At 38.7% G+C, this 25,466-nt stretch overlaps 1 protein-coding gene and 1 pseudogene across 1 annotated transcript; both read left to right on the top strand.

Moving 5' to 3' along the window:
• Positions 1–10,112: 10,112 nt before the first annotated feature.
• Positions 10,113–11,080, top strand: LOC115344807 (annotated as a pseudogene).
• An 11,393-nt stretch (positions 11,081–22,473) lies between these two features.
• Positions 22,474–23,412, top strand: LOC115344806 (olfactory receptor 10C1-like). Its single transcript, XM_030022737.1, has one exon. It carries the CDS (start codon positions 22,474–22,476, stop codon positions 23,410–23,412), a length of 939 nt encoding a protein of 312 aa, XP_029878597.1.
• The last annotated feature ends 2,054 nt before the right edge of the window (positions 23,413–25,466 follow it).

The following is a 25,466-nucleotide window of genomic DNA, read 5'->3' as shown; positions in this document are numbered from 1 at the left end:
CAAGCATGATTCTGCACTGTTTTGTCCTGCCCCCCCAGAAATCCACACTAACTTATAGTTCTTGCAAAATGTACATTCACTGAGTTAGTTATTTTGTTTAGAAGTTGTATACTCACCAAGGAAAGAATAGTTTCTTCTTTTTCTTAAGTAAGTTGTCATTAAGTATTTGCTATTCATCCCTTTCTCTACAAATGCATATTGGAAAGTGTTAAGTGAGTTTATTAATAGAAAACATAGCATAATGAGATAACAAATGTGCATGCATATATATATACTCCAAAATTACCTATAAGTAAGAATAAAATAACAGTTGAATTCATCTACCTCCAACATGCATATCTAGAACAGGTTATAATTGAATTGCAGATAGGCTGATTAAATATAGCAACAGATATATTGATAGATAAATAAGGAAATTAATTCATGATAGATATCCAAGTTTGAACCCTGCAATACCTCCTGTCTTCTTGTCTTAATTATTTTGTTTAGACAAAAAAATTAGTAAATGTCTCCAAAGTTATAACACTATAATATTTAAAGCTCTCTCCAGCTTTCTCCTTCTCCAAGCTATGTCACTATTCTTTTCTATCCTTCCTCTCAGTTCATCTTTAAGCCAAGAATTGTACACAAAAATGTGCAGTTTACCAGGAAAAAAAGCTTCTCCATGTTGCTGGTGGTTTTCTGGGGAGGAGGTCAACACACACCTCTCTCCTTATTGCTCATCTCGTTTCATATTCCTAACTCAAACTTAATTCTAGAACCTAAATATATTCTTACTATCTCTGTAGAATGTGAAAGAAACTAAGGATATTATGGAACATTGAAATGTTCCAACAGGAAATAATGAGCATTTTGCAAAAGATAAGATAACAGGTTGCTATGTTGTTTCTTCTGTCCCCAGAGAATTGTGGCTTAACTGAGGGTGCCTTTCACACACTCTGACCTTGAAGAATGCTGCATCCCCCGAACTTTCATGTGATGCCCAAGGAATAACTTCAGGGATGCTGAAAAAAGGAAATTTTTATTAACTCATGCTGAAAGTATCCACTGATACTTCAGCTGAAATTAAAGTAAGATGTTGATTTAAAGTTACTAAAATTGAAACTAAATTATTTTATTTGCTAAAACTTCTGAGATGAACACAAAATTGAGAATTCATTTATGACTGTTCTCTGATCTACGAGATGGTTTTTGTTCTCCTACTGTTAAGTAGCTACCATGTCAATAACAGCAGCTGAGCTAGATGGCTAATGTCCTTACATTAAGAATAGAATAGAAGAAGAATAGAAGAAGAATAGAAAAAAGGCATGTGTAGAGAGTGATTTTCTGCCCTGTCAGGGAACCATATATTTGTACATTTTTTTTTCTTCATACTGAGTATAAAAACAATTGGAATAACTACCTGAACTGTTGTTATCCAAAGCCCAGCTATCCAAATAGGAACAAGCAAATCCTACAAGAAAGAATTGCTGTGAAATGAGGTGACATAGCTTTCTCAGTTTCTGTTCATCCTCTCGTCTTTTATTAGAAGACTATTCCATTGAACCCTCTGGAGTGATGTGTTTTCTGCCTTGTGAGACCAAGGAAGCAACTACTAATCATTCATCCTGTTGCAGAGGCTTTGTAACTACAGTCTGACAGATGACTGTGGGTTGAGGAAAGTTTAACGGGGTGAGCAAATCGCTTACTTAGATGGAGTTACTTTCAGGAGAAATAGTATTAATTGTTGAGCACCTTTTATCTGCAGGTTCAGCAACCATTCCACAAGAATTCATCTCACGATTTTAGGCATCTAACAATGAGCTGAATAAGAGTAGATTTGTTATCTGTTCTCTCTTGTTAATCAGAAGAGAGAATTAAGCACCTTAAAAGGTTAAATACAGTGTATTAATATACTTGTATCACTACAGGTTTGTCCCATACCATGCCTTTCCCTAGGAAATAATTTTGACCGCTTTTCAGAGACAGGGACCTGTGTTAGTCCTTTGCCCTGAGTAGATATTATAGCTTACACTCTTATGGTACATCAGGAAATGAATTTCCATGTAATGCCTTTAATTCCTCAAAGAGTTAGGTTCAATTCCATCAGATTTTATTCATGTGATGAGCTGTTACTCTTGCAGATCATAACACCATTATGAATATTTGTGACATTGTAACTACTTAGGTATATTGGAGAAGTGGTAGAAGTCGTACCTATTTTACCCTTAGCTTGTTTATAACACTTTTCTCACAAGAAAGTATGGAAAGATTGTGTAGATGAACCTACTAGTAAAGGTTGAAACCATACATACAATAGGAGAAGTTACCAAGAGTAACCAGGCAAAATATTGTATGGAAAGCCATACAATAGGAGAAGTTACCAAGAGTAACCAGGCAAAATTTACAGGAGTGAAGCAGATACCTAAACATAGGTGGACAGCTGAATTTGAGATAACTTAGGGTATCCTTTCTCATCTCAAAGTGCATTCCAGAAGTATGGGATTCTGTCTGTCCTGTGTTATGCATCTAGCTCTTTGCAGTTATTTTGGATACCTTTGGACATCTGGACATTAAGACCAGTGTCATTAGATACCTATGCTGAGGTATCTGAATTTGTCCCTCAAAATTAGTAACCCTTCCTAAATATTTAATCTCCATATAGAAGTCTATAAAGAGTAAGCATATACAGCACATTTCCTGGGAGTACTAGTATTCAAGATTTTCATTAATGACCTAAATGATGAATAAATACAGTGTATGTTTTCATATACCAACGACATTCTACAGTAGAACAGCAGAAAGCACCTGGGGTGAAACTTAGCATTCTAACTAGTTATAACAACATGGGGTGAAAAAAAGTTCTGTATACACCCACAAGCAATTCAAATAAGCGAAGGCATAGACAAGACCAATTCAATGCAGAAATACAGAAAAGGAAACAACAGCTTAAGTGAAACTTCTGAAGAAAATCTGAAGCTTGCCAAAATCCCTGGACATCATGCTTTTGTGGCAAACGTCATCATGGGTGAATAAATCAGAGTATAGTTTGTAAATTGTTCTTTTCTACTCACAAGTCAATTAGGAAGAGAATCCAGCAAAAAGCAACATAGTTATTGGAGGATTTGAAAACATAACCTAAAAGAAAAATTAAATGGACTGGTCATGTTTACTTTAGGAATATGAAGAGCAAACCAACAGTTTCTTATGTACATAAAAGGCAGTTGCAGAGATGAAAGTAATCCTCTGTTTCATGTCCCACAGGAAAGGAAATATAAGATAATGGATTTATTTCAATAATAGAATTTGAAGTTAGATATTAGACGAACTTACTGAATAATAAAGTTCATTAAGCAACAGAGTATACTGCATAATTAGGCTGAAAAATAAATTTCAGTACCTTTTTTTTAATATTAGTTAGTCATATATCTAGCAAGAATTACAGGAATATACTTCTACTGTACATTAGGGAGTCTAGAGCAGATTTCTCAAAGTTCTCTTCCAGCCTTAATTTCTGTGATTATGTAACTCTATTGTTGATAGAAAAGTGCTGTGAGACTCCTCCTTCTCTTTCAAAAGTTATTAACTAAACATAAATCCTAAGAGGAAGCCAAGAAAAGTATTATGAAACAAAACACAGATTCCTAGTGGATTACATATGTTTTTTAAAGCAAGATTAGCTGTGCCCCAAAGTGCTTTGAAAGCAGTGCTGCTCAACTGTAAAACTAAGGTGGAAGGCACATTTTCAGCTGATATGATTGTATTTCTTCTGCTGACTTCTGCTGCAGTAAATTTGTAGCTTGAGCTACGTCACCAGTAAGCAGTTGAGGCAGTATTCAGATCCTCATCTGGTATCAGATTCATTTGGTGCATCTGAACTAGCTTTCAATGCCCACATTACCTGGGTAGCAGGCTGGCCAACTTGGTGACATGGGCTTTAAACTGAAGGACTTGGGGGGACAATTTGAATGACTGGAGGATGATGATCGATGGCTGTAGGCTGGTTTGTAAAGACAGGCAGGGAGGAAGAGGAGGAGGACTCACACTCTATGTTAAGGAGAACCTTGAATGTATAAGTCAACTACAGTGATTGTGGAAGCCCTATCAAATGCCTCTGGGTCAAGATCAGAGGGGTTTTCTCTAAGGGGCATCTTAGAGTAGGCATCTGCTACCAACCTCCAAACCAAGACGATAAGGCCAACGAAGCAATATTTGGGTCACTTAATCAATTTTGGGTCACAACAGAACCTGGGTGATTACGGGTGACTTCAACTACTTAGATGTTTGTGGAAGAACAATACAGCATCTCACATATCATCCATCAAGTTCCTGGAATGCGTAGAGGACTGCTTCCTCATACAAATGTTAGATGTGCCAACCAGGAATGAGGCACTGCTGGACTTGCTACTCACAAACCAAGAAAACCTGCTTTGTAGTATCTCAGTTAGTGATAGACTCAGCTGCAGTGATCACAACATTGTGGAGTTTGGGATCCTGCTGAGCACGCTGAAGGTTAGTACTAAGACAAAAATTTTAGGTTTTAAAAGAGCAAACATCAGCTCAGTCAGAGCTCAGTTGGGTGGGATTCCGCAGGAAGCTTCCACGGAGGATAAAGGAGCTAGAGATTGCTGGGAGTTTTTCAAGAATGCTCTCCTGGAAGCACAAAAACAGTTCATCGTCTTTAAAGGTAAGGGAGGTAGGTGGAGCAAGAGACCCCCCTTGGCATAACTGCAAGCTTCTGATTCTCCTCAAAACCAAAGAGAAGCATAAGAGAGATGGAAAAGTGGACAAATACCTGCTGAGAACTACAAGGGCATTGCCAGGGCGTGCAGAGATGCAGTTAGAAAAGCAAAAGCTCAGCTCGAATTGAAATTGGCCAGAGATGTCAAAAACTACAAGAAAGGTTCTTCAGGTATGTAAACAACAAGCAGAAACAGAAGGAAAATATTGGCCCGCTGTTAAATAGGAGAGGTGAATTAGTCACCAACAACGCAACCTTTCAACCTGCAGCCTCTAGGGTTTGGGTTTTTTTCCTCTCCTCCCTGCTCAGGGAAGTTTCATCTCCTGTCGGGGCAGGTGTACCTGCCACAATGACATAGGATACAGGATGTGTATTGCTAGCACAGAAAACAGACATCAACAGTTGGAACCAGGCTCTGACTCAGGCAGCAGAATGGAAATCGTCTGTCCTCCATTCGGCTGGATACTGCATTTCTAGCAGCTAGAGGCTGTGCAGAGCTATGAGGAGTTATGCAGTGTAGCAGAAATGTTTCCCGAACAAGCAGGTGTGTGCCCTAGAGCAAGGATTGCCAGAGGTAGTGTGCTACATGTTAGTAGCTACAAGAATAAAGCCCAAGCAGTACAAGGGAAGTTTCAGAGAGACTGGAAAAGTCTGCATTCGTGTATGGAAGGAGAGAAATTAAAATTTTCTCTTTAAAACTATTTAAGATACAGTTAAAAACTCTTAATGTTTTTCCTTCTGCAGTGTTTAGGTTTATAATGAAACCTGTCCTGCATCAGGAAAGGCATAAATGTCTTCACATGCTCCTCTAAGCTGTCCTGGAGATGTTGTGCACAGCGTTTTCTGTGTCTGCGTTCAAAGTAAAGCTCCCCATCACACAGTCAGCCAGCCACACTGATACCTGTGGGACTGCATGGCCTGGTGAAGTAAATCTGTAGCTTGTAATCATTGCCAAGTGGCTACATGACTCAGGATTATAGGGTTATCCCTGCTTGGTCACCATATGCACTTTTATTTTCAACAGTAGGAAAAAGATGTTCCCTTGCTTCATTTGGAGAGGAGACGTATTTTGTATTTTTGGGTAGTAGTACTCACAATAGCATGCATGAATCTTTGCCAGTGGCCAACAGAATTTCATGAAGACCTCTTTTTTTTGATAAACCAATCAAACTCTCAGAGAGGACAAAACCCGGAGATATGATTCCCTTTGGGTTCAACTGTGCTGCTCAGGGTGCTGCATAAACACAGTCCTCATTTCCAGTGTGAGCCGCTTATGTCACCCCACAAAGATCTTCATGGTCTAAGAAGATGGCCTTAGGATTGCCATGCAAAAATATTTCTCCATGATATAGAGTGCATGGAGAGTGCAAACTGTCAGTCCCAAATTTCCAAGAGCTCACAGTCAGAGCTGGGGGTTGAAATGGCAGTTTGCCACCCTCTCTCTTAGTAGCATCTCTGCATCTGGTGTATGACATCTTTAATGTGAAATTTCCTGTAAGTTAAGGCTCTGGACTCCTTGTCCTAAAATGGCACAGTGATAGTACTGGCTGAGAGACAAGGAAGGCAGTCACACATAAATCTGAGCAGAAAGAGCAGGATCAGCAAAGCCTTCAAAAAACCGGCAGGGTGTTATCAATTAATATGTATAATATGATTGAAATAACCAGGGAACTGCTAAAGTCCTGTATACAGCCCCCATCAGTTAATACTTAAAATAGGGAAGCAATAACTAGACATGATTTAGGGTTTAGGAACTAACTACTAGACAATAGGGCTTTATGTTTATGTCAGAAAAGGTAATGGATTGTGGTCTGATCAACAAACCTTGAAGAACCGCCTGGAACTGCCAAGACAGAGTAAGAAGTAGGTAAAAGGTAGTTCCTACAGGGGGAGGTTGTGAACACCAACAGATTGATCACCTACTCAGATGATACCACCTACTCAAAAGAAGACAATGAAGGAAGAAGGCAGAGTCTGAGCACTAATTTACATCAGAAGCGAAGAAGAAAGAACCAATCATTAAGGGAAATAACAATGAATATGTATTAGTTAAGTGTATAATTATGAGGGGTTTTGAGGCAAGGGTGTGCTGTCTTGAGACAGGCACCCATTCATGCGCATCAATGAAATTGATTTGAAAGTACCTTGACTCTGTGTGTTATCGGCTTGCACACCGGGTAAATGAACCCCGTTTGTGGGAGAACAAGGGGAATGGTAGCAGCAGAGTGCAGTGTGTTGTGCCACCAAGTGCTCAACTGAATTTTATCATCACAGCTCTGTCTTAACAAGATATAGGGATGTCTGAGAAGGGGAGAGGGAAATGTGAAATATGAAATATGAAGAAAGACATGTGAGCCAAATACTGTGTTAGGGCTCATTCCAAAGAAGTTACAGATAGGGCATGGCTACCTTGTTTTGCTGTCCATAAAATTTACTGGAAAAGATATGAGGCTTTCCATGCCACTTAACCTCCATATTGAGTGCATGTAACTTCAGACTACAGACTGCAAAATGCTTCTTAGTTTTTAAATTTGTGAGCCCAAGCTCTCAAATTTCTATACTATCTTAAAACCTTTATCATTATGCCATATAGATTTTAAGATAGGGAAAACTGTGAAAGAGCTCTTAGAAATATCTTTAAGTAAGTAGAAATAGCATATTTCCCTAATAACTCTTAGGAAATGTTTATGTCTCTCCTGTCTAGGGCAAGTAGATTAGACAACAGACTACTGGTGAACTAAAATTGAGTCAGGTGATACAGGGTGATTCATGCTGGGGAGGAGTTTCCTGCTTTTTATACTGCTTCTTCCATTAATCACATTACATAAAAGTCAGAGAAGGAAAGAGGTTAAGGATGCCCTAAAGAAAACCATCAATTAAGCAATTCTTTCCTAAAATATTTGCAGAATGTGAAACCTTCCAGTAGTGTAACAGACAGCTCATCCTAGACTAACAAACAGCAGAAAGATTCCTGCTCATGATTCACTTGCTTATCGGTAAGAATAGGGCATTCGAGTTAGGAGCCTTAAGTCCCTCAGGAGAGATGGCGTGAATCTGGATCTAGAAACAAAAGCAAAGGACAGCAGAAGTTGAGCCTACACCTTTAGAGACCCTGTACATTGCAGAAATGGATAAGATAATTTTATGAAAAAATATTACTTATTCCATACATGAAACAAAAATTTCTTAAACACAAGCTATGTTTTAATGGTTGTAATTTTAGTCCTTTTATATTTATCATCCTTGAGGTGAGAAGCTGCAGATAGATAAAACTTCACTTATTTTTCTGTCTGATAATAAACATTAAACTAAGTTTTCTCATGGGCAATTAGAATTTCCAGTAAAAGATATTGTAGTAAAGATACATCTGTCTTCATATATTACTTTGTATTACAGTGTTCAGTACAGATGTTCTGCAAAGCCCACTTAGTAATGAAGTTTAGAATTATTTTTTTTTTCTGCTTGCTTTTTTAGGATTTTCTTTTTGTGGTGAGGTATATAGAGAAGATAAGCTGCACAACCTGGGTAATGTTCCTGTGGATGTGAATGAAGATGACCGCCTAAATTTTCAAGACGATTCCTCTAACAGGTAACATACTTGCTAACATTCCTTTTTTTATAGATTAAATTGGGATTCCACTCAGTTTCAGAGATCTAAAATTTCTGTGTTTCCTGCATTAATTGTCAGAGAAAAATAGGCACTTAGACATGTATTTTACGTTGTCCTTCTACGACAACAATGTTAACAATGCAGTGAATAATTTTCTTTTTTCTCTTCCATGGACTATACAGTGAATTAATATTTTTATATTCTTCTCAGTGTTAGGTCTCTAAGTAAGGGAGTCTCAGTAAAAAAATCTGAAGGAAAGAAAATCATGCCAATGCACATTTTCCATTTTTTCTCATTTTTGAACAAAATAAGGACATTTGTGAAGGATTTTTTTACATGATTATGTCCCTAGAACACTAAAAAAACCTTCAGTCTCATTCTGAGTCTGTGTATTACTCCTTAGTGGTTGTTTGGTTTCTGTTTGGAGCTTCCATGTAATACTAAAATTACAATATTAAATAACCTTGTTACAGTAAGTGAAAGAAAAGAAGAAAGGAATTGCAAAATTATATCATAATGCTGTTAAAATATTTGGTTTTTCAATGGCTGCTAGACAAGGGTTGATCAAGAAAGGAAAATTTGTTTTCTTGATTGCTTGCAAATTCCCCAAACTGTTGTTATTGTACTATATGAACTGAAGATCTTTCTTTTTTTGTCCTCTTTTCAAAATTCTGTTCACAACGTGAAATTTTGATTTGTGCTTAGTAAGGGAAGCAGCTAAGGACATTTTTTTCAGATAAATCTGTCTATTTATTTACTTGCTTATTTGTTTGATGAAACAAAGAATTTCAGGATGGGATTAATACTGTAGATTATGATACTTTTATTTAGATGCATTAATTTTAGCCCCCAGCAGCTGCTCCAGGAAGCAGAAAATCTTCCATAGGTTCTGTGTCATATTTTTCAGATCTGTACAGATGTCTTATATATCTTTGTGTGTCTAAAATGTCACTGGACATACATATTTAGAAACTGTATTTCACCCTATTCACAGGTAATTTAATTAAATAATCACAAAACTTTCTTAGAAATTTATGGTGTTTTTTTGTGACATTTTAGTCTAGGATGTTTTCTGAATATTATAGGGAATTCGAAATATAAAATTCTACTAAGACTATAAAAACTTAACCCTTATAGCCTAGCTTGCAAATCACAGCAAATAATTTGTACCTTAGTGCTAATTTGTATTGATTCTGAGGTTGGGTTTAAATAATCTGTAAGGAAATGTGTACATATGTTGGTCATTTACACTCTCCCTACACTAGGTGGTGTGAAACAACAGTGTGTAGAACACAAGTAACCTGATCTATTTTAGCGCCTACTTTAGGGTTAGAATGAACCGTTGTTTAGAAATGTCTCTTTGTTCTAATTGAACATTGAAGCAACAAGCTTATATTTAGCTGTTTACTTCTTTTACCTTTAGATGCAATTTGGATACCTTAATTGGAATGTTTAGTGACATATTAGACACCCCAGTCTTCTTGACTTCCAGTTACTGGACTAGAAGAACGTGAGTCTCCAATACTTCTGTGTGAAATCTGTACTGCCCCTTGTGGAAATCTCAGCTACTCAGGGACATCTAAATTGACACCAGAATCACTCTCCAAAACTTAAGTGACCTAAATCACTTCTACTTCAAGATTACAAATCAACTTTCAGACTGAAAAAGAGAGAGCTAATATAATGTTGGAGCATTCAATGTATGTTTAATTCTACTTGTGCATTTTAACAATTTTATTACAAAGTTATTATTTTATTGGTGGGTTTATCCTCACAAACTCCATGGCAGAAGTAAAACAAGAAAATCAGACATCCCTCACAGAATTTATCATTTTGGGGTTTGGGAATCTTCCTAAACTACAGATTTTTCTCTTTCTGTTTTGTTTTATTTATTAATCTACTTTGTGACCATAATTGGGAACATGTTCATCATTCTTCTGATTGTGATAGATCAGCATCTACATACAACTATGCACTTCTTCTTGGGGAACTTGTCTTGCTTGGAGACCTGCTACACTTCAAACATCTTACCCAGGATGCTGGTCAACTTCCTGACAAGGGAAAACAGAATCTCATTTAACAGTTGTCTCTTGCAATTTTATTTCTTTGCTTCCTTGGCATGTGCTGAGTGTTACCTTTTATCTGCAATGTCTTATGATCAATATTTAGCAATATGCAAACCCTTGCATTACACAACACTTATGAGTGTCAGATCCTGCATCATTCTAGCAGCTGGATCCTGGTTTTGTGGATTTCTGGCTAGCATCTGTACTACACTATATGCATCATGGCTGACTTTCTGTGGGCCCAAAGAAATTGACCATTTCTTTTGTCATTATACACCACTATTAGTGCTCTCCTGCAGTGAAACCCACAAAACAGAATTGGTCATGTCCATTTTAGCCTCTGCATGCACCATGCTTCCATTTCTTTTAACGCTGGCATCCTATATTTGTGTCATCACTGCTATCCTGAAAATCCCTTCCAGCATAGGGAGGCAAAAGGCTTTCTTTACTTGCTCCTCCCACCTCGCTGTAGTTTCTATGGTTTTCTATGGAACCCTAACTGCTGTCTACACATTGCCCAAAACTAAAACCCTTAGAAATTTAAACAGAGTCTTACCTGTTTTTTACACTATCCTGACTCCTATGCTCAATCACCTCATCTACAGCTTGAGAAGCTTTGAGAAAAGATATTGGCAAATATATTCATTAAAATTATTTAATTTTAAAATTTATGTGACAATATAGACAAGTCATTGGCTATTGAAATGAAACTGATTCTACTTATGTTGATATACTCCATTAAGATGTATATGTCTGGACTTCATTTATCCAAGTCTCCATGGACAGCTATATTTTAGAGTGATTAATTTTACCTAATTTCAGATAGATGCAGTGTCAACATACAAATCAGAAGTAATAAATACAGGTGACCTTTATACAGGTGACCTTTATATGTGTTGGAGAGACATAAACATTTTTAAGGCTTGACTAATCAAGCCAGATGATTTAAAATGTTATGATCACTATGCTCTGTGATTATCTTGGTGATAAATCCATTGACAATAAAGTAAACCTAGTGTGAACAGTGTTATTTTAGAAGTTTACACTACAGATACTCACATTTAATCAGATGAATCCTAATATTTGCTTAGGACTGGATGATTTTCAGACTTTCACCTGAAGGTATTTTTGTATTTCACCATGTGCTATAGAGGAAACCTACCATGACTATCTTACCTACTTAGTAACTTTTGTGAGTTCCCTAAAATTAGATGGGATTAATCCAATTACAGATGTACCAATCTGGCTAATTTGGAGAGAGTATGTGTTTTGCCAGCAGACTGTATGGATTCAATGAGATGAAGGCGAAACTAAAGTGCATTGATGTTGTTGCAACATGGGATAAAAGAATTATGGCCTGTAAATTCAGTCTCTGAAACTACTGATAATGTCATTCTCTAATACCATTTATCTAGTTTCTCTAGATTGCTCCATAGGACAAATAAAAAAAATTATATGAATGACACAGTGCAAAATGGAGTACTTCCAAAACACACTTTAAATTGCAAATTTAGATGGGTCAGCTTTTAACTAGTATTTCTGTCAATGTTCTTTAGAAGGGAATCCCACTTAGATGCTCTTGGATGTGAATCACAGAATCACAGCACGGTCAGGGTTGGAAGGGACCTTTGGAGGTCATAGTGTCTGACCCTCCTTGCTCAAGCAGGGCCACTTAGAGCCTGTTGCTGAAGACCATGTCCAGACAGCTTTTGAATATCTCCAAGGAGGGAGACACCACAACCCCTCTGGGCAACCTGTTCCAGTGCTCAGTCACTCTCACAATAAAAAAGTGTTTCCTGTTGTTCAGACAGAACCTCCTGTATTTTGGTTTGTGCCCTTTGCGTCTTTTCCTGTCACTGGGCACCACTGAAAAGAGCCTGGCTCCATCCTCTTTTCACCCTCCCTTCAGGTATTTTTACACATTGATAAGATCCCCTCTGAGCTGTCTCTCCTCCAGGCTGAACAGTCCCAGCTCTCTCACCCTTACCTCAAAGGAGAGATGCTCTGGTCCCTTTATCATTCTTGTCATCTTTTGTTGGACTCTTTCCAGTATGTCCATCTCTCTTTTCTACTGAGGAGCCTAGCACTGGACAGAATATGCCAGTGTGGAATCACCAGTGTGGTCTCACCAGTGCTAGGTAGAGGGGATGGTCAACTCCGTCAATGTGCTGGCAATACTTTGCCTAATGAAGCCAAGGATACTGTTAGCCGCCTTTGCAGCAAGGGCACATTGTTGGTTCATATTCAACTAAGTGCCCACCAGGACCCCCAGGTCCCTTTCTGCCAAGCTGCCTTCCAACTGAGTGATCCCCAGCATATACTGGTGCATGGGACACTCCTCCCCAGGTGCAGGACTTTGCACTTCCCCTTGTTGAATTTAAATAATTCACTGAAGTGGAAGCTGAGGTAGAATTTGCCTTATCAGAGCACCAGAAATTACAGTTCCAAAACTTTATATCACTGATGAAATTACTTTAGAGAGTTGTTTGTCACCTTGGAAATGTTTTATGGCTTTACATAGGTTCATCTGAGCTTGCCTCCTATTTCAAACCCCATTTTTTCAGTTGTAGCAACAGTGTGATACAGCAGGATGCTACACGATTGTCCCTCATTTAACAACCCCAGATACCTGAGAAAGGTATTCCTACAGCTTAGCTTAAGTAATAAAAGTTTAGTAAATGAAGAGAGTTCCTATATAAATCACCATTTAAAAGTGTTTATCACGGCTATCTTCAAAGGATATAAAATAATTCTTCTTCCAATATAGACACTTTATTTTTTTGATTAAAAAAGAAGACAATGGTGGGAATTCAACCCTTCTTAATTCCAAAGGAGTGGTTCAGCTGATGATTACACAATTTCAAGATCTTTTACTGAGAAAAAATCCAGACAATGCTCTAAACAAGGTTTTTTTGGCCCAGGTTCCTGGGTTTGATGACTGGGATTCATCCCACTCAATTTTGTCAGATGGGGTTTTCCAGCTAGGAAGTCCTTGCTTTCATTATAAACAAAAGGAATGAATAATGCTTCTTTACATTACTTTTATCAGATGCATTTTAGACCTTTTCTGTATTATGAGAATTCAGCTCTATAGAATTAACTACATCTTCTTACTGTTGTCCTAAAAGCAGATTCGTTACCCCGTGTGGAATAGACGAATCTCACACACTCAGGAGAGAGATTGCTTTATTCTGCGCAGGGTGCTTGGTGGACCTTCCACAAATCACGCACACCAGATTCATCAGGTCTGTCCCATTTATACAGTAACAATTGCATCTAATTTATTAAACTACTCCTACCTGGTACATATTCAAACTATCTATGCATATGCATAGGATTATGTAACCATGACACAACAGATGCCTTCTCCGCATGCGCGGGGGTCTCGGGTGGTCTTCGGTGGTCATTTGAGGAGGTATTCCCTCCTCACTTTGACCCCTAAGTTGCTCTGTATTGGGTCAGTGGTTCATTTTCCTGCCAAGAGGGTTGCACCATCAATCCAGAAGAATAGAAAGGATCAGAATTGGTGCTCCAGGTGAGTGACCATTAAACAGGAAGAACAGAAAAGCTCAGAATGATCTTGGCTAACTAACTTAATTTAAAACAGGACTTTCTAATCTAGCGCAAGATTTTCTGTATCTGACATCATTACTAACATCTCAGAGAAATGACAGGCATAGGCATAGCCATCCAGGGTGAGGTTCAATTACTTATAAAGGTATTTAGTTCCCTTTTACAAGTGCCTGGCTTGCCTGGCCTGCATTTCAGATTGTTGTTGGTCATCTGTAGGTCTTCTTTTTTACCTTTCCACTAATTGTAGTTGTCTCAAACTCCCTACAAAATTGGAGATGATGCCTATTTATGTAACCGAGTCCAGTCCCTGTGAGTCCAGTCCCTATAGTGCGGGCATCTAAACACAGGTAGGATGACCTGGCCTATTCTATTGCCTCTTTTCTCAATGGCAAACACAGACCATGGAAAATGTCAGGCACATTGGAACACAAGATCACAGGAGGGATATGTTCTCTGGGTCACCAAGTATGTCAGAGACATCTGGAAGACACAATTCCTTCCACTCCAAGAATAGAGAAATGTCTGTGTAAGGTTCTTAACTACCCCTGCTTTCTTAGTAGAGGTGGATTCTGCTTCTGCAAAGGCTGCACTGCCACACTTTGCTTTTATAGCTATACCAGAAAAATCAAACATTTCTACTATGCTAGGACTGTGTAACTCAGCTCCTCTTGGCACACCCTCACTCATGTATGTAAAATACATGTTTCCTAGCACAGTTTCCTCCATACTGAGCTCTTTTTACCTTACAAGGTAACTGTACATAGAATCATAGAATCATTTAGGTTGGAAAATACCTTTAAGATCATTGAGTCCAACCATAAACCCAACACTGCCAAGTCCACTACTAAACCATGTCCCTAGGCATGTTTAAACATCTTTTAAATACCTCCAGGTATGGTGACTCAACCACTTCCTTGACCAGCTTCTTCCAGTACCTCACAATCCTTTCAGTGAAGAAATTTTTCCTAATATCCAATCTAAACCTCCCCTAGCACAACTTGAGGCTGTTTCCTCTCATCCTATCACTTGTTAATTGGTAGAAGAGACAACACCCATCTTACTACAACCTCCTTTCAGATAGTTGTAGAAAGTGATAAAGCCTCCCCTTCACCAGCTTCCTTGCCCTTCTCTGGACACACTCCATCAACTCAGTGTCTTTCTTGCAGTGAGGGGCTGTGAGAGACTGAAGGAGTTAATGTCTCAAACATTGTGGTGGGGCATGTTCTGCTTAAAGACAAACCCTGCACAGCAAGGAACCAAGGTGAAAAGCCCATCAGCTCAGACATCAGCAACAGGAGGGGCAGGGCGTGCTGGAGGGTGGCAGCTCCCTGTTCTGATAAGCTGTTCTGATACAAAGATCAAACAATGGCCGTGTCTGCAGGGAAGGAGAAGTTACTCCACAAACAACCCCCAAGCCCAAAGGCTCACAAACTGCTCATTAGCCTGACGAGTTCGGGTGCCCTCCCGAAGGAGGGGCAAGGATGATAAAAGGACACAAACTGAAGCCCCAGGTGCACAAGCCCACCGGGACTGGACCCCTTGGCTGATTGAACCAACGCTGGACCCAGGACTGATGAAATCTTTCTCTCTTCCTTTTTCTCTCTCTGTCTTCTTCTCTCTTTCCTTTTCCTTTTCCACAATCCCTACACCTCATCCGTTTCTAGATATAAACTGTTGACCAAGTCTGAGACTAAGAATAGATCCAACTGCCCCTAGACCCTTCTCTGAGGAGGAGTCTGGAAAGCAAGGGGGTCTGCTCTGAACCTCGTGACTCAATGGGAGGGATCTCATTATTCCCTGAATTGAGGTATATGGTTACACAGTTTACAGAAGTAGTCTTATGGGGATTGCTGTTGTGAGAAACCCTGCCACCTACTACCACGCCTCCCCAGTTCAGTTTGCTTTTGTCATGAATAAAATCTTTAACTGATCGTTTGGTGTCCTTTCACCTTAATTTAGCCCGAGGGAACTTCTTCAAATTAAACACAGCTCCCTGGTCTGTCCAGTCTGGGTTGTGACAGGGGCCCAAAAGAAACATAGCATTTGAGGTGTGGCCTCACCAGTGCCAAGTACAGGGAGACGATCACTTCCATAGTCCCGCTGGCCACACTATTTCTGATACAAGCCAGAACGCTATTGGCCTTCTTGGCCACCTGGGCACACTGCCAGCTCATATTCAGCTGGCTGTTGACCAACACCCCCAGGTCCTTTTCTGCCGGGCAACTTTCCAGCCACTCTTCCCCAAGCCTGTAGCATCGCATGGGGTTGTTGTGACCCAAGTGCAGGACCCAGCACTCAGCCTCGTTGAACCTCATACAGTTGGCCTCAGCCCATCGATCCAGCCTGTCCAGATGCCTCTGTAGAACCTTTCTGCCCTCAAGCAGATCAACACTCTCGCCCAACTTGGTGTTGTCTGCAAACTTACTGAGGGTGCACTCAATCCCCTCCTCCAGATCATTGATAAAGATATTAAACAGAACTGGCCCCAATAGCGAGCCCTGGGGAACATCACTTGTGACTGGCCACCATCTGGATTTAACTCCATTCACCACGACTCTTTGGGCCTGGCCGTCCAGACAGTTTTTTACCCAGCGAAGAGTTCATCTGTCCATGCCATGAAAAGCCAGTTTCTCCAGGAGAATGCTGTGTGAAAAAGCATCAAAGACTTTACTAAAGTCCAGGTAGTCCACAGCCTTTCCCTCATCCATCAAGTGGGTCATCTTGTCATAGAAGGATATGAGGTTTGTCAAGCAGGACCTGCCTTTCATAAACCCATGCTGACTGGGTCTGATCACCTGGTTGTCCTGTACGTGCCATGTGATGGCACTCAAGATGATCTGCTCTGTAACCTTTCCCAGCGAGGTCAGACTGACAGGCCTGTAGTTCCCCAGATCCTCCTTCTGGCCCTTCTTTTAGATGGGCATCACTGATTGGTTGTTTGGGAAGAGTTCCGGTGAAAAAAGGTGTTGTGGTTTAACCCCAGCCAGCAACTAAGCACCACGCAGCCACTCACTCACTCCCCCCCACCCAGTGGGATGGGGGAGAAAATCAGGAAAAGAAGTAAAACTCATGGGTTGAGATAAGAAAGGTTTAATAGAACAGAAAAGAAGAAACTAATAATGATAATAACACTAATAAAATGACAATAGTAATAATAAAAGGATTGGAATATACAAATGATGAACAGTGCAATTGCTCACCACCTGCCGATCAACACCCAGTTAGTCCCTGAGTGGCGATCCCCCCACCCCACTCCCCCCAGTTTCTATACTAGATGTGACATCACATGGTATGGCATATCCCATTGGCCACTTTGGGTCAGGTGCCCTGGCTGTGTCCTGTGCCAACTTCTTGTGCCCCTCCAGCTTTCTCGCTGGCTGGGCATCAGAAGCTGAAAAATCCTTGGCTTTAGACTAAACACTACTTAGCAACAACTGAAAACATCAGTGTTATCAACATTCTTCTCATACTGAACTCAAAACATAGCACTGTACCAGCTACTAGGAAGGCAATTAACTCTATCCCAGCTGAAACTAGGACAAAAGGGAAGGGCAAGGGTAATGAAAACTGGGTTGAGAAACAGTGAATGAGATTTAAAATCAGGTAAAGCCCAAAGGAGGCAAGGACCTTTCAAAGGTTGGAGTGCCAACACCTATGGAGAGTAGTGAAGCTGATCTGTGGCTCAAAGCCCTGATGCCAGAAGGAACACCCTTGGATAACCTGCTGGAGTTTCCACCATGTCAACATACAAAAGGCTTTTTGGGGAACGATGGGGAAAGGAAGTATGAGCTTGAACCCTAATATTAAGTTGTTTGGGGAAGGAACTGTAATTCAATAGCAATCATGCATGATTCATAACCTCTAAGAGTGACAATTAGTATCTTTATAGTAGTGTATAGTAGTGTGCAAAAGTATTTAATTTTAAATTAAAATTATTATTATTAAGGATATTATTAATATGATTTATTAATTTCTTAGCAATAACTTGCTTAAACAGTTGTGTTGTAATTTCTTAAATCAGTTATGTCTCGAGTGTGCAGTCTGCAAGGGGAGAGTCAAACTGAAATAGCACGGGCTTAGTCTAGACACTTACATATCAGTTACTTCAATATAGATAAGATCATACACGAAGTTTATATATTTTTGCATGTACTGCATTGATTTGTAGGCAAGATTAATGTGTTCTGATTACAGGGTGAATTCAGGCTCTCTTTCAAACAAATTTCTTATTAAAAATGTTCTATCATCTCTCTGATAAATATATTAATATAGACATACATACATGGTTATGTCAAAAATGTCTTAGTGATGTTTAATGTTTAACTGCTGGGTCAGAGTGAAAATGCTGAACAGACTAAATAACCATATTCTCTGCATTTCTTGGTTTGGTTTGGTTCGGTTTTGTGTGTTGGTTGTGTTGGGTTTTTTCTATGTAGATAAAATGAATCTTGAAAATTATGAGAGAAATCACAACGCTTTTCCCAGATTCATTCAACAGGGTCCTTCAGGCATGTCAGATGCAAAGGATTTTTTCTTTGGTTTCTTCATGGAAAGAATAATTTATGTTGAAAGGAACCTGTTAAGGTACCAACTGTGTGTATTGCCTCTTGTCCTATCTCTGTGCACCCCACAGAAGAGGCTGGTTCTGTCTTCTCTACGCCCTCCTAGTAGGTAGCAGAAGATTCCAATAAGACCTTCCCTGAGCTGCCTTACCTTAAAACAATGAACAAACATAGGTTTTCCAGCATCTTGGCATACATTTTGTGCTTTGTCCTACTATCGTGGTGGCCCTTGTAGTACTCACTCCTGTATGTCTGTGTCTGGCTTGTCCTGGAAAGCACTGGACACAGTACTGTAGATGGGGTCTTACAAGTGTCAAATGGAAGGGAAGAGTCACTTCCTTCACCCTCCTGGCTACACTCCTTCTAATAACCAGGTTGCAGTTGGCCACCTTTGCTCCAAAGGCACCCTGCTGACTCAAGTTCAATTTGCTGTGTACCAGGACTCAGACCAATTTCTGCAGGATTAGGGAAGCTGTATGCCATCCTTCATGACCATAAATAATAGTAAAGGAACAAAAAAATTGCTTTAAGCAACCTAAAGAAGTTTGTTTTGTTTTTTTTTTTTTCTCCTTCTCTCCCCGCCCCCAGACAGAATGTTCTTCACAAATGTTGAAAGGAATCACACTGAAGATTTTGTTTCTTCTGTTGGGATTTAGTGATAATCCAAACCTGCCAAGGTTTGCTGTTTGTGGTTCTCTTCATCATGATCATTGTGGGGAATGGTCTCATTCCCTCATGACAATGAAAGAGTCTTCCCTGTTGTACTGTTACGTATTTCTTTTTTCAGGAACTTTTCCTTATATTGGAGATCTGTTACCCTGCCAAAGGTGTTGGTCAGCTTGCTAATGGAAGACAGAAGTACCTCTTTCACTGGTTGTCAAGCCCATGGTTTTGCTTGGTACTGCAGGATGTCTCCTTCTGGCTGCCCTGACTTATGATCTTCATGTGGCCATCTCTGGCCCGCTGCAGTACAAACTGGTCATGAACAGAGAGCTCTGCATTAAACTGGTAGCCAGACCATAGGTGATTATCATCCCAGTCCAAGTAAGATAGATATGTTTTCTTTGCTTTTCTGTGGATTTAATTAAATTAATCATAATTAAACATGGTTCAGCAATAGCTAAAATGTCAGTGTGTTTTCAACACTGTTTTAGTCACAAATCCCAAACACAGCACCACAGCAGATGTTATGAAGAAAATTAACACCATCCCAGCCAGAGCCAGTACAATCATCATCCTCACAATTCCAATCACCTCTTTTTATTGATCATTACCCTAGAATCATTGGTGTAGTTTGGAAGATGTTGTCTTCCACAAGGAAAATCTAGGTGTTCCTCCCACCTGAGTGTAGTGACTTTAGTCTATGGCTCTGCCACTGTTGCATAGTTAAAACCCAGGCATAAAGAGGATTTTGATCTGAAACGTAGGGCAGCTACATCTAGAGGACTAGTCAAAATTGAGGGTCCACAAACTACATTTGCAGGGTGGATCTACCCAAACAAAACTATGCAATTGTCACTGATTTGCTTTCCAAAGAGCCCCTCACTTCTTGATAAGAAAACAGAAATAATAATTTTGATATTCTGCTACCTTCCCCCAGCTCCTCTGGTTCCCAAAATACAGTTGTAACAATAAAGTGGAAAACATTGTGACCAAATCAACTGTGCCACAAAATAGAATGAGAATAATCAGGCGTTAACTTAGCTATCTATAATAAAAAGGTATGTATCTGGGCCAATTGCTTTAGCATTTAAAGCATGATTAGTCTCATCTACCTGAGGATGATCTTTAACACCCTGTAGAAGACCTTGCCATCCAGCCTAAAAAGAATCTAGAGAAATACCTCAAAAACAGGTGTCTACATTTTAGATATCTAAAGGCAGGTGAATTAATCTAGTCTTCAAAAGAAGTCTTAAAAGCATCATTTCTTAGTTCTGAGAATATTAAGAAACCTTTAGAAAAGATCATAGATAGTGGTGGTATTCATCTTACGTATCTTTAGCAGTTAAAAAGTAGGTTACTTCCCTCAGCAATAATAAGTGCATTTCAAGGAAGCTCAGAGGAATGAATTTGCTACAGTTATTCTTTTGGTTATCTTTAATCTGGAGTTCAAAAGCTAGAGCATTAGGAAACTTATACTGTGATATGGCTGTAGCCCTGGAAATATGTGATGAAATGAAATTATTAATCTCATGAAAGTCATGATTTAAACATATGCTACAATTTTTCCATGGAGCAACTAAGGACAGTCGGTGGTAGGTTTTTATGTCACGGATGTATGAAGTTATACATCTGCTTATTAGGTCAGTCACATTCCTGGAAATAAATTCCAACTCAGTTATGTAATTTTGGCCCTGAAGTCATGCTTCTGAGGATTGTCAAAAGCATAAGACTTACAGCAGATTATATCTGTATCTACAGTACAGATTTCTTGTTGCTAAGAGATGTTAAGAGCATAGCTATTTGGTAGTCACATACTAAAGTCCTGCAAGATAAGGTACTTAAATCAGCCTTTTCCTTCTTCACTGATCTTTGAGAGCTACTGAACTACAAAATACATTTTTTTACTCTTGCCCATGGGAATTGATTGTTCACTGTGTGATGGGTTTGAGATTAGCTCTAAATTTTAACATGGGAAAAGCACCAGTAGCAACTGTGTCCTGAGTTCTGCTGGTCTACAACATGTGTATTAGATTGCTTCTGGGATCGTTTTTTCTGACACTGAAGCTGGAACAATTTAGTGGTTATATTAGTCCAATAACTTCTTTTTGGCAGTATGAATGGGACCTCACTAGTTTTCACTCTGTTTTTGGCCCAGCCTTCTAGCCCTATCTCAGCAGAATTTGTATCCCCAAATGAATGTGGACTGTACCCCTCCCTCTAGAGCTTCTCCTTCAAATTTTGTTGAAAAAGCATAAATATGATGAGCCTATGTGACAACTCTCTCATCAGTTTAGGTACATTATGAAGTAATAGTAATTACTTCAAAGCCAAAGACAGCTCTCACTATTCCAGTAGGACATCTGGGTTTATATAGAGGTGTACTGGAAGTTATCTAAAACTAGAGAGACCAGAAGGGGTGTCTGTGAGTCCAACTAATATACGTACACCATGCTTAGCAACCAACCTGTGAGTAACAACTATCCCTTATTGCTCCAATTAGCACTAGTGAGCCTCAGTGGACAGTATATAGTTCTGTGGAAAATCATCTCTCCTGTTTCACTGGAAAGGGTGCTCAGAACAGAATGCTTTTCTGGAAATCCCATCATTTAGTTTCTCTTTCTTCCTCTTGTTCCACCACCCTTCCCACAAGGTAACTTCATAATACATGACTGCCATCAGCTGTGGATCCTACAAGTAAATCCTTGTGCATGCAAAACTGTCTTTAATGGCCCTTTAACCCTTCTCATGCTGTGTAGCCTAGCCATGAATATAGTTACAAGATACTTCGGACCAATTAACCTTGGGAGCAGCAATCATCCGTTGGAGCAGAACAGTTAAATAACAGAGAAATTATCTTTGTTATATTCAAATGCTGCTACTGATGTACTGATGCTGTTGGAACTTGAAGTGCTTAGTCCATAAAAAGATATCTGCTATAAACATTTTTTTTTTCTTGTTCTACAGGGTGAAAACTGTAGCTGAGAGTTTGAAGACAGTAGTAAATGTGCAAACTTATAAGGCAATGCTATGAAAGAAGAAAAATCAGCCAAAAAAAAGAGGCAAAATTATATGCCTAAAGCTGCTTGATATTCTTTAGAAACTTTTATAATCTGTTCAGAAGTTCTTTTCAAAATCTGGATGATTTCTAAATTCTACTCATCCATTTGTCTTTTCAATTGGTCAGTTGTATTTTGATTGACAATTTGCCTGGCTGTTTACAACCTCATCAACTACTAAGTCCTAAATGAAAAGAATAGTTTTACTAGGTACTAAAGAGGGATGATTCCTGTGAACCTCAGTGAAGTGAGTGAATTCAGACTCCTGGGTTTTTCTGAAGTGTCTCACTTGAGTCCTTTGCTCTTTGTAGTCTTATTTTCTCTTTATATCCTCACCTTGATGGCTAACACAGTGATTGCTCTGATAATAAATAGTGATAACACCCTTCACACCCCCATGTATTTCTTCCTCACTCAGCTGTCCTGTTTGGATATCTGCTATTTGTCAGTCATTGTCCCAAAGGTTCTTGAGAATTTAATGGTGGGAACAATAAGTATTTCCAAGACAGGATGTGCAATGCAAATGTTTTTCTTCCTTTTCTTTGGAGTTGCAGAATGTTTTCTCTTGTCTGCCATGTCATTTGACCGTTACGTGGCAATATGCTACCCCTTGCATTACACTATCATTATGAACAGTAGAGTCTGCAAAAGCCTGGTTGCTGGAACTTACATTTGCGGGACTACTGTAGGCTTAGTACATACCAGCATAACATTCAGCTTACCATTCTGTGGTCTTGCCATCAACCACTTCTTTTGTGAGATTCAACCCCTCTTGGAGCTGCTTTGTGGTAACACTTCCCCAAGTGAAATTCAAGTCATTGTGGTGGCTGTCTTTGCTATTGTGGGTCCCTTCTTACTGATCATTTATTCATATATTCGCATCATTTCCACAATTCTTAAGATGTCATCAGCTGAAAGCCAGCAAAAAGCATTTTCCACATGTTCTTCACACCTTTTAGTTGTGACTCTTTTCTATGGTACAGCAAGCTCCATGTATTTGCGGCCCAAATCCAGCTACTCTGCATCTGTTGATAAGTTGCTCTCACTTTCTTATACTGTAGTGACTCCTTTATTGAATCCTATTATCTACAGTTTGAGGAATGAGGAGGTGAAAGGAGCCCTGAGAAAAAGATGGAGGAAAATTAATTTTGTGTGGAAATGAAATAGAATATTTCCATTGTTTCAGGTGGTGCAATTAAAGTTTATACCCCTTCTGCAGTGAACAATCAGAAGACAGTAAGGGAATTCTAAAACATCTAAAATGTACCTAAGCAGTGTTTTTTTAAGCTGTGTATACTTACAATAAATTGAACCTGGAGTCCTGTTCAGATATGCCCAGTGAAAGCAGATGAATTCCACCCCAAATACAGAAGTCCACAAATGAATTAGAGAAGCTATTAGTAATAGCAAGAAAAAAAGGAGCTGTCTTCCATATATTTAAAGAGAATGTGAGTTAGTTAGCTAATGGTAGATATCTAGATTCAGCTGGGATGCTTCTGTGTATCTTCTATGGACTCAAACTGTTCCTATGGAAGAGCAAAGGTTTGCAGTAGGTTTTGTGTCATATTTCACAGACCTCACAGATTTGAAAAAAAAGGAATTGTTTTCTTAGAAGAGTATTTTTAAATAGACTTTCTGTCAACTCCAAGATGTTTTGCTCACACACGTGACGTAGCTTTTTAATTTGAAAGTGTCAGTAATACCTGAAGAAGTCTGAAAATCAGGTTCTTATGAATATGCTTTTGCTTTTTTATTCTTGTCATTCATATAAATATGTATTTGTATATATAAAATAGATATTATAGATAGACAGCACACAGCACACACTTGTAACAATTAATAGAGTAGGTGAGAAGAATGAATATAAACAAAAATCTTAAATCTATTTAATCTATTAATCTATTAGTAAAAAAAAAACAAGTAAAATGCGCTTGTATTTAATAAAACAAAAATTCCACACAGCATTTAGAAGACTAAAATATGTTAAGAAACAATATAGGGCTAGATTTAAAGAAAAATAAAAAGCATATAGCATATAACTATTGAGATCTTACTCCATGAATTGGGTATCAATAGTTTTTATCTGGCATAATAAACTCCATCTGTATTTTTTTGTACAAAATCTATAATTTTAAACCTGGTAGTCCCCACCAATGACGAGATTAAGCTCAAGATTACAGTTGATAAATTTAGATAATTAAATATAAGAGTTTCCATGTCTGCTAAACTTGTGTACTTCCATTATAATCCAATGGAGATCTTAATATGGTCTATGGAGTCTAGAGAACTACTTAGCTATCCCGCCAGTAGGTTTTTGCTTTAGAGTAACTGAGTTGCTTCACTGAGGGCAGGATTGAAATGCCCCTAAGCAGGGTTCTAGTTCCATATAAGTACTCTGCCTAGCTGTCTTTCCCCCCCAAAAATAACACAGGTCTTCCATACATTCTGCGCTGTGTTTGCCACATATGTGTGGAAGTTTTGGGATATTCTGAGATATCTCAAAATGGATGACTGTGAATTAAGTCCAGACTGCATTGACTGAATCTACACTTCAGACACTGTTCAGGGTTTAGAAATCTAGCTCATATATTGATTCCTATATTCAGATGCATACATTAACTGCCTTAACTTTAAATGGAATGCATTCCAAATCTTTCCTGAAAAACTGTAAATCTTAGTGTTAGAACTCACTTTTAAGAACAGTCTATCTTAACAAATTGTTCTTACTATTATAAAGTTCTCATGCTTTTAATAATCTTCACAGTGGATAAACTAAACCTAAATATTTTTTTCCATCTTCATGGTATTATATCAGCTACCTATCTGTATTTCCTACCTAATCACCAAAGATAAATAAATGCTCTATAAGGTGTAGTAGTAAGGCATTGTACATCTCATCCTAATATATAAGTTCAAGTGAGTGATTCTATAGCTTTTAAAGCAAGGACTATAAACCATTGTTCGTGTTTCTTCCTCCATAACTGTATAGCAGTCCCACATAGACATGATTTTATTGTTCTATTGTTCTATTTTTTTTGTGAAGAAAACATTAACTGTGATACAAATATTAAATGAGTGACATAAATGAAAACAAAGCCAAAATCATCTAAAATGCAAAGTGGTTTTAGATTTGTGAGAATACAATCTTTGTTCCAGAATTGTACCTTTATCTATTGCCTCAAGACATTTTTGGCATTCATGTATTCTCTATGAATT

Source organism: Aquila chrysaetos, chromosome 8 (genome assembly GCF_900496995.4).
Source record: "Aquila chrysaetos chrysaetos chromosome 8, bAquChr1.4, whole genome shotgun sequence".
Taxonomy (NCBI): Eukaryota; Metazoa; Chordata; class Aves; order Accipitriformes; family Accipitridae; genus Aquila; species Aquila chrysaetos.
This window is presented reverse-complemented; position numbering and strand designations above follow the sequence as displayed.